This window comes from Vanacampus margaritifer, chromosome 3, assembly GCF_051991255.1.
Source record: "Vanacampus margaritifer isolate UIUO_Vmar chromosome 3, RoL_Vmar_1.0, whole genome shotgun sequence".
NCBI lineage: Eukaryota > Metazoa > Chordata > Actinopteri > Syngnathiformes > Syngnathidae > Vanacampus > Vanacampus margaritifer.
In genome coordinates, this window is record NC_135434.1 from 7,022,863 (window position 1) to 7,033,240 (window position 10,378).

At 37.6% G+C, this 10,378-nt stretch overlaps 1 protein-coding gene across 3 annotated transcripts; it reads right to left on the reverse strand.

Moving 5' to 3' along the window:
• Window positions 1-582: 582 nt before the first annotated feature.
• Window positions 583-9,553, reverse strand: aqp3a (aquaporin 3a). 3 transcript variants are annotated; one of them, XM_077561735.1, is made up of 8 exons: window positions 9,451-9,553; window positions 8,563-8,659; window positions 7,559-7,686; window positions 3,665-3,791; window positions 3,449-3,586; window positions 1,826-1,941; window positions 1,523-1,740; window positions 583-1,429 (listed from the first exon to the last, which is right to left on the reverse strand). In XM_077561735.1, exons 3-8 carry the CDS (start codon window positions 7,664-7,666, stop codon window positions 1,225-1,227), a joined length of 912 nt encoding a protein of 303 aa, XP_077417861.1. In that variant the 5' UTR covers window positions 7,667-7,686; window positions 8,563-8,659; window positions 9,451-9,553; the 3' UTR covers window positions 583-1,224. The 3 variants fall into 3 exon arrangements, with proteins under 3 accessions (XP_077417861.1, XP_077417860.1, XP_077417859.1); XM_077561734.1 differs by having other exon boundaries at window positions 7,559-7,726; XM_077561733.1 differs by having other exon boundaries at window positions 7,559-7,734.
• Between the last annotated feature and the right edge of the window lie 825 nt (window positions 9,554-10,378).

The window sequence follows — 10,378 nt, forward strand, 5'->3', positions numbered from 1 at the left end:
TCAGAAAGGTGCTTAGTATATGAACAGAATAAATTATATGAGAGAGAGAGAGAGAGAGAGAGAGAGAGAGAGAGAGAGAGAGAGAGAGAGAGAGAGAGAGAGAGAGAGAGAGAGAGAGAGAGAGAGAGAGAGAGAGAGAGAGAGAGAGAGAGAAATAAACCCTAACCCATCCCTGGAAGCGTTGAGCCAAAAGGAAAAGAACATCATAAACACCTTTTTTTTTTGTTACTGTAATTAATAAGAATTGAAAAAACCTACCAATGATGCCTTGGAAAAAAGGAAATGTAGCTAAAGGAAATTAGCATTCTGAAGGACAAGCCCCAAATTTGAATTACTACAACTTACTTAGTAAAAATAAAGAAATGTCAAAGTTGTATGAGAGTAATAGTAGCTATATTGGATTTTGTAACTAAAAAATAATGTTTTATTCTGATCAATATTTTGCTTGGCCACACGATTCAAACTTGACTTTATATAACTGAAAACTAATAATTCTCAGTGGCACAACCGCAGAGAGCATTGCCACGTTTGTTCATAATTACAGGGTTTTCGGGATTTTTAAACAGAACATTATCCACATCCTTGAAATAACCATTTTTATTGCATCAGTACAAAAGAATGACCCACCAACCTACATACAAAACAGAGGCTCATATTCCAGTCCAGCACCAAAACACAAGTCACAAAAAGGTGCAGCTGTGAATCAAACATGGTGCAATTCATGAATATGCACTTGAGAGAAACCAAAAAAAAAAAAAGTGATTTGTGACATTAGAAAACACAGCCAGGGACTGACAGTAAACAAATGTGAAATGTTTTCAAACATGTTTTAATGCTTGATTTCAAATTTTAAATATTGAAATTTGTCCGGACTGACATGGAAACCAACATGGAGCCATGCGATAGGCAAGTGCTTGTTTGGACGTTTAAGATACAAATCTTCATAAAAAAAGGTATTTAAAACGACATCAGTACAAAATTTAAAACACTGTTTCAACTTGAAGACCAGGGACACAATGTCAACATTTTCATCTCTTTTCAAAAAAATGTTTGTGTTGTTACGTTTCTCCCCTCTAACCGTCTTTTGAATACAAACATAATGCAATATAACACAAAGTATGTAAAAAGATAGCTTCATTTCAAGATCCCGCCGATCTGGCAGTTAAACTGTGGTGAAAAGTGGATCACACCCGGTTTTGTTATCACCAAAATGCGCATAGCTGCTCAGTGCACTTGTTTGCTGGCCTCTTTGGACTTATCGTTGGTGGCGACGTTGGTGAGTCGCAGGTTCTCCTCCGCCTCGGCGTTGCTCCGGTCGCGTACTTCTCCCTCCTCGTGGAAACCCACCATCATTTGGTAGATGATCACGCCGATGATAGCGCCGAGGAAGGGGGCGAAAACGGGAACCAGGAACCAACCGTTTCTGACACTTGAAAAGGACAATTGCGATGGTTTGTGAGCATTCGGGAGCACATCAAAAGAAGTGACAAAGATTATAGTCAAAAGGAAAATGGCCGCTTACGTGAAGACTTCCACTCCCCACCCGGCCATTGCGGTGAAAAGACGAGGTCCGAGGTCTCTGGCGGGATTGACCGCGTAGCCAGAGTTGAATCCCATAGACAGGCCGATGACCAGAACCACAAAGCCCACAGTGAAGGCTTCCAATCCTTGTGGGATGGGATTATTGTAGGGATCCACAATGGCCAGGATGCAAACGATCAGCGCTGCCGTGCCAATAATCTAAACAAAAGGCAACCGTGCAAATTGTGAGCTCAAGGAATCGTGATGATGCATTTTATTATGGCAGACTTTTTCAAAATCTGACCTGATCAAAGAAGCCATTGACAATAGTGAGATGTTTTCCAGGGTAGGTGGCAAATATTCCAGCTGTGGCATTTGGGCCCGTGACATTGAACGCACCAGGGCGGTCCCACAGGGCATCTGAATGGGTTCAAGAAAGAAAAATACATCATTGGTTACTTCTGCGCACGTGCTTTCCTTGCGGTTCAGTCCTCTTCCTGCTTTTTTTTCCCGCGTGTTCGTTGTCTTTCGGGTAGCGAGAATGTTGATTATCTGAACACAGGCTGGAGATCGGTGAACAGTTCCTTCGAAGGTTTTATTTTTACAGAATATTCCGGACACAAGCGAGTTTACAGACAATGGCTGCAGCTTCTCACAAGTGTCCCGATTACAGACACTTACAACCTTCTTATACTATCTTGAAGGGCGGTACCACAAAGCCCCCACCAAACAGCCCACCTGGATTTCACCGGACATGAGATAAGACTTTAAAAACGTCATTGATTACAGACACTTGGCAGAAATTGCGATAACACTCACAAAGCTTTACTGAGGAAATAAGGAAAATTAAAACAGTTATAACTAAATCTGGGCAGAAGACCCTCTTCAAGGCCATTGAGTATTTTCAATCCAAATTTCGACCAATACAAAAATCCATGGTGTACATGTTGTTGTGTTGATCCAAGTAAAGATTGTTTTGACTTTGCTGTGGTTTTAGAGACGTTTTAGGTTTGTTAGTCTTTTTGTGAGCTCTGAATCTGAAACAAAACAACAACCTCATTTTGGCTGCAGGGTATTTTTGTCATCTGTGAAGTCATCTCTATTCCTGGGTTTTGCAATTTCTTATTACAGATGTCATGGTGGTGAAAATGTGGTCTGAAGTACAGTACGTCGTACCCAAACAAAACTTTGGTCACATCTCATTAAGTGGTTAGAAGTTGGCCCAAGTTTCATGTCATGGTTTTTTTTTTCTCTTGATGGTTTGAGACATTTGGATAGAATGAAGAAGAAACGGTTTATTTTAAATATTTTGACAAATGCATGCCAAAGTGTACAATTCAATTTAGGACTATTGGGAAGATCTCTAGGATATTTTCAGTTCGAGACACATTTGAAATTTGTTGACTCTGTGAAGTATAAATTAAAGCGGAAGTCAACCTTAAACATTTCTTGACAATAATATGTTATATGTGACCTCACCAGTCTAAACATGACATTCTGATTAATATCACATTTGTGGAGTAAGAGTTATGAAGCACAATCCAGCCGTTTTTATCCATCTCAAGGGGCGGCCATTTTGCCACTTGCTTTCGACAGGCAACGACCAATCACAGCTCACCTGTTTTCTGAAGCTGAGCCGTGATTGGTTGCTACCTGAGACCTGAGTAACTGTAATGTCATCTTCGGTCGACAGCAAGTGGCAAAATGGCCGCCCCCTGAGATGGATAAAAACGGCTGGATTTTGCTGCTTAACTCGTATTCCACTAATGCTGCATTGAATATATAATTGTCAAAAAAAATGGGGTTGACTTCCTCTTTAAGGACAAAGAACACAAACCATGAAACAAATAACCTTTTATGATTCAATAAAATATCGCCTTTTGGAAAGGCTTAATCTACCTAATAACAAATTGAGATTCATCCTTACCATAGTACATGCCAAAAATGATGGCTGCACCGAGGAAACCGCCGATTGTCTGAAAGAGGAAGTACATGGGGAACTTTCTCCAACGTTCTCTCCCGAGCAGGCAGAGGGCAAAGGTCACTGCGGGGTTCAGATGTCCTCCTGTGAACAAGTGCATGGACAGTGAACAACGGTGCTACACCTACTACAATACATTGAAGTGAAAAGATCATTATGTACCTGATATTTGGCCACAGACCAGGATTCCCAAAGTGGCCGCAAAGCCGAAGGCAAAATTGACCGTCAGAAACAAACCATGAGAACCACTACTCAACACCAACTGGGCCACGGCACCGCAGCCAAACATCTGCAAAACAAATCGGCGTTTTCAACGACAGTCACAGATTTCAAGCTGAGCGGTTCTCCAGAATTCATTCAACAATAAAATAATGACTGTATTGTGCATATTACAGTATGTCTGGAGTCCATTTTAAGATTCTGCTATTTGTTTTGGTCCCACCCCGCATTACCTCTGTGAGCTGCTCCATCCCTACACTCTCGCCCGCCGCCTCAGGTCAGCTCACCAGCTGCTTTTGAAGCTACGCAAGTCCAAGCGGAAGCTCAGAGGGGTTGCCAAACTATGGAATGACCCCCCCGGTGCACATTAGACAAGCCCCTTCTCACTGTCCAGTTTGATTCTTTGGCTTTCAATACAGCATGAGAGACGGCCCTTTATTTATATATATATATATATATATATATATATATATATAAATATTTAAAAAAAAAATATATATATATATATATATATATATATTAAAAAAATTATATATATATATATATATATATATATATATATATATATATATATATATATATAAATATTAAAAAAATATATATATATAATTTTATTATTATTTTTATATAATATTTATGTACAACAATTTGTTTCAGCTGATGTTATTTTTAGGCCCTATAAATGAAATCAAGTTGTGATAAGTAAACCTTTTTATACTAGCATGAAATTTAAGCACGTTTCTTAAAACGCAATGTTTCACAAAGTCGTATGTTTGTAACGCCGAAACAGCCAATCAGCATCCGGCCGGGAATGGATGTTTTCAGAGGTTCCGCTGTATGTTACGCTAATTCCGGTAATTTGTTAGCCAGTCAAGGTCAAGCCAAGGTACGATGATCATTATCAATAGAGGAACAAAAGTCCATTCAAAAGAGTCAGCTCTGAATTATAGAAGCTTCTTTGTGTCCATATCTTTATGTCACCACCATCACCCAAAAAATGTCATGATGGTTACTTACTTACTAAAATAAATAATTTCAAATAATTTCCCATCACTAACAGCAGGCTATACAGCTCAACTGAAAAACAAAAATCATTTGGGCAAAGTAAAAATAACGGACACAGTAGTTGCATAAGTGTGCACACCCTGTGTTTTATGCTAATTCCGGTAATTTGTTCGCCAGTCAAGGTCAAGCCAAGGTACGATGATCATTATCAATAGGGGAACAAAAGTCCATTCAAAAGAGTCAGCTCTGAATTATAGAAGCTTCTTTGTGTCCATATCTTCATGTCACCACCATCACCCCAAAAATGTCATGAATGTTACTTTACTAGTGTGTCTTGAACGGATGATTTTCTACAAACTAGTAATTTTCTGCATGAGGAAACATTAAAGCCCAGCATTTACTGCAAAAAGTGCATACTGCGAGTATGTTTTTTTATGGTAGGTTAAAGAAACGCGTGTACTGAAACCTCTTAATTTTGTAATAAAACTACAAGAAAACAAAGCATCCAGACTGGTTGCACCTGGATTTTATCATCTAAACACCCAGATGAGGCCGCTCATTAAAATACCACAAAAATGGCGTCTTATTTCTGTTGCTTTCCATCCCCAGCAAAATACACACAAGCAAAGTTGAACGTTTTACAATATTCCACTGTGTATAATGCGCAACCTTTTTGTTTTCAAATTGTGGTTTTGCTCAGATAAAGTTAAACTGACTGATTCAGCAAGTTGTGCGGCTTCAGACAGCCTTCAGCACTCTGGGCAAGCTTATAAAAAAAAAAAGAAAAGAAAAGAAAAACATCTGGTAGTCTTTTTTTTCCCTCCACTCTGGAGTTGAGCAAGTTAAAATTAAAACCTAAATTTATCCATGTTTTGTTCCATCATCATTTTGTTAGTTAGAATCCGACTGTCAACATAAGGGAAAAGTGTGCTTTATTTCAGTTTTGCAGTTCATTTATTCACATCAGCCAACCAGTCTTCATAGAAGTGTGCTTGTTCTGAGGCTACGAAACTTTTTAGAAAAACTGGCTTTAGCAAAGTTGTGCAAATAAACAGTGCGCTCACACCTAAAATGTCCACACCCTTACTTGTCCCCGATCTACTCGTTTGCTTTGTCACAACCTGGAACTCGAGTTTCACCAGCAGACCGGGAGAATGACAAATGACACACGGACGTCAAATCATATTATGCATATGATTGTTCTTCCGCCACGCCTCCTGCTTTCGTAATCGTATGGCCTACAAGGCTGCTTTTTTTTTCCCATAGCGTTTTGACATTGTTAAATCTCAACTTAACGCTTGCTTTTGAGTAGAGCTGCCAAAAATAATCGATCAATCGACAAGCAATCAATTATCAAATTAATCGACAACTATTTTAATAATCGAGTAATCGTTTGGAGACATTTTTAAATTTAAAATGGTCCAAATCCTCTGATTTCAGCATATCAACAGTAACTGTTCACCAATTTGTGTAGTCCTTCATGAAAGAAGACATTTGCAAACATCTGTTTTTACTTTGGAAAACAATGACCAAACCGGTAACGTATAGTATCAATCTACCTTTATTTTAATCACTATATGAATATGAAGTATGAAATAAACACCAATCACTGGTTGATAAACAGTAGTCGGGGAAAAAAAAGAAGCTTTTTTAATATACTTTAATGCAAAATTAATCAGATTAGCGGATTCTAAAAATATTCGATAGTGACAGAAATACTTTTGAGTTGTTTGTGGTTTCGCAGTGATTTAAAACAAAACTAGTTTTCCATAGGCGATAGAGTGAAACTGTGAAACATGTGAAAAGAATGTCTTCCCTTGGATCCTGGTTCCAAGTTTGTTGTGCATTGTATATATTAGATGCACTCAAGTCAATAGTGTAAGTTAACCTAACATTTACACTGTTACAATCCAACAAACGCTTACTTTGTGGTGTGCGCTGGGCCATGCTTGGCAAATATTGCCACAGAAAATGGATTAAAAGGAACACTGGCATTCAGCGAGTAATTGATTACGCTGTAGTACAATAGAAAGAGTGCAAAAAAAGACTCTTGAAAAGAGGTGGAGCATATAGTTTAAACATTCAATGAAAGGGTGGCAAGTGTTGATCATATAATATGCGCACGTTTTTTTCTTCTTAGATAAGTTTAAGATTTCTTCTGATTCCACTTTGACTCATTCACTGCCATTGACGGCTATAGACGTCAAAAATTCATTATGACTATTTCTATTAGTTTAACATTTTTCCCACTTTTGTTAACAAGAGTATAAAAACCTAGATTTTTAAAATATTTTTTTTATAAAATTTGTGATTAATCGTGAGTTAACTAGTGAAGTCATGCGATTAATTACGATTATAAATGGTAATCGCCTGACGCCCCTAATTTTTAATAATCTTTTCGTTTAAAAAAAAAAACGATTATTAAAAATTGGAAACAAATAATTACAATTATTATTTATTTTATTTTTTTTAAGAATAAAAGATTATAAAAATTAGGGGTGTTAGGTGATTAAAATGTTTAATCGTAATTAATTGCATGACTTCACTAGTTAACTCACGATTAATCACAAATTTTATATCTGTTCTAAATGTACAAAAAAAAAATAGGTTTTCATACTCTTGTTAACAAAAGTGGAGAAAAAAAGTTAAACGAATAGAAATAGTTCAAATGAATTTATGACGTCTATAGCCGTCAATGGCAGTGAATGAGTTATTTTTGCTCTTATATTTGTTCTTTGTTGGATGCGTCTATATTAAGTGTGTAAATAAAATGTTAAAATAAATACATAAAATAAAGTATGTCTATCAACCCATCACCCCATAAGCACTTACCACAAGAATGAGTGTGCCCAGACATTCTGCCAGGGCCTGGCGAAGCAGTAGGTTACGGATCTGGAAGGTCTTGGACAGTTTCTCCAAATAGATCTTTTGTCTGCCCATGTTGTCTTGTTAGCGAGCCACTGGGAAGCAAGGAGCAGGTTTCGGCGGGCAGATGTGAAGCTGTGGAGCTGGAAGGACCAGACTGGTCTTATAAAGAGCAAAGCTTTCTTGGACTGGGCCACTGCCAATCGTGAGGGCAGCCCCACCCCCCTGCCACACACGCCTACATGCGGCACGTCACCATGTGATTCACAGGCAGGTTTACAGAAAATACTTTCACTGCATTGCATTTCCCGTTATCTGACAGATTGATGTGTTGCATATGTGCAGTATATAATTATCTGGAAAGTCACATCTTTTATTTTTTTTCTTTTCTTTTTCATCATTTAACGGGCAGGGACACAAACAGTATTTGCTTTGATAATAGACTTAAATGATATTCTATTACAAAAACAAAAAAGGGAGAGTCTTGTGCTGTATATGTAGTATACTGTAATTCAAAATATGCCCAACTTTTAAACCTGTCTACATCCATTCTGCATTCTTCCTTCACACCGCTTGACACGGATCTTTGTGTTTCTTCCATGGCTTGGTCTGACCTGTTCTTTTGTTTCCCGTCTGAAACTTCATCAGCGCACATTATTCTTCCATGTCCTTTCTCTGGTTTCAAATGGAGCTGTGAGAACATGCCAGCCTTTAAGAGCTCATGTCTAGATCAAAAGAGATATTTTTCTCTCTTCACTTGTGTTGCATTTGCTGTGCCCAATTTATGGCCCAACACATAATCAAACCCACCCCCCCACCACCCAAAAAAAAAGATTCCAAGTTTTTATATAATGTATAATAAAAATGTATGTAATCAGAATTGTGAGTACCTCTATGAGGATTTCGAACAGACGTGCAGTGACGTACATCACCACCCAGCAGGCAAATGAATCATATCAGTCAAAGTTTACCTGCGTCAGGAATCCTGTTTGCGTCTGGGCTGATTCAGCTGAACTACCACAAAAATATGGCGCAAGTAAAGGAGAAGCTACACAGTTCTCTCACCGTCTGAAATATAACAATGAATAGAAGAGTGAGATCAGGTGGTTTTGCGGAAGTTACAGTCATCAAGTATGAGGTCAGGTACTTTTGAGACCGTTCTTTTCCCACATCAACTGAGTTGGGTAGAGTAGCCAAAAGATGAAATTGAGTAAAAGTATAGTAATATGACCTAAATAAAAAAGTATAGTCCTCCGAAGAATTACTTAAGAGTATGTCGGCTACTCAAACCACTACACTGACTACAGTACTCTTCTGATTAATGATTATAATCACAGCATGAATGTCAAATAGTCAAAACACATACAATAGAAATAAATGTGCAAATGTAGATATTACAAGACATCACTAAACAAAACTATAAATTAAATTTTAATCAAATAAATTAAAGCAAATCGATCAGTCCAAAATGAACTTTTTTTGTTTACACTTGTGAAAATTCTGAACATCCGGGCATTTCTGATATTTCCGCAATGCAATTCACCTTACACGGTGATAACAGTTTTTGAAATAGCCAGTCATATGTCAGCAGGTGTTTTTCATAACCTGGAAGGTTAATATTTTTAATTACCTACTTAACTTTGCTTTTGTGTGGTGTGACTAACTACTCACCACCGCACAATAAAACTATTGTCGCATTTTGCATTGTCCAATTTTCTCTGTTAGCATTAGCATGGATTCGATCTCAGCAACTAAAAGTCAGTCCGGTTAGTATCAAGCGTGAACACGACACAGCCAATCATTGCAATATCCTGGCATAATTAATAAGTCATTCATTAATAAATTATTTGTTAACTTACAAAAACTATGGCAGGAAACATTCAAACGTGCTAATATAACGTAGAAAGGGGGGGACTACAGTACTTGTACTCATAGTAATCGCAAAAATGAAGCACAGCTGGGTTGGACAAAAGGGAAAAACTGATTGGCTGATACAGGAGCTGGGTGGAGCTAAGAAATGACAGAAAGGAGGGCCTGCCCTAAAATGAAATAATTTTTAAAATAATTCACAGAATCTGCCCATGTAAAGTGTTACTAATTGTGACTGTTTTTATGAATGATCGCTGTTTTTTTTTTTTAATGATTTTGGATTGGCCCATTTTGTAATTAATAAATTATGGAAAGGTGTTTATAATTTTACTGTACAGTAGTTCTATTTGTAGGGCGGAATAGGGACCCAGCAAAAAATAAATAAAAATCATGATTAATTGCAAACCCTCCCAAAAGAAGGTTTCCAATTGCCTATAGATGCCACAAAATGGCCACACACAGGGTAAAAGCCTGTTTTCCTTTCACTTTAACATAGTTTAAATGGCACCAAAGCATTATTTTACTTTATATTCGGGCTTGTACATGAGCACTTAATGGAGGAAGGATTAAAGTGGGGGAATGTTGAATATTAACTCATGTTACAGTTTTTCCAGCTAATTTGTACTTTTGGCACAGGACATTTTAGTGCCAATTTTATCAAATACATGATTTGATTATTTAATGTCAAACACAATCCCAGCGGCAAAACCAGAGGAGCCCAAATGCTTGTTTGTTGTTTGTTCTTTTCCAGGACTATTTTGGCTCAACAAGTACAAGAGGAAATTTGAGAGTGAAAACAATGCTTGTGACCACAACTATTTTGAAAAGCACAATACGTCTGCCTAGGTGTTGCTTGTTTTGCTCTGAAAACAGTTTCCAATTATTGAGGAGTATAAAAGAGCATGTGTCAACCAGATG

Coding starts and splice junctions, on each gene's coding strand:
- aqp3a (XM_077561735.1), bottom strand. CDS start 7,666: ATGGGCAGACAAAAGATCTATTTGGAGAAACTGTCCAAGACCTTCCAG. Junction 3,792..7,558: donor TGGGCACACTCATTCTTGTG/GTAAGTGCTTAT, acceptor TTTGTTTTGCAG/ATGTTTGGCTGCGGTGCCGT. Junction 3,587..3,664: donor GGTCTGTGGCCAAATATCAG/GTACATAATGAT, acceptor ACTTGTTCACAG/GAGGACATCTGAACCCCGCA.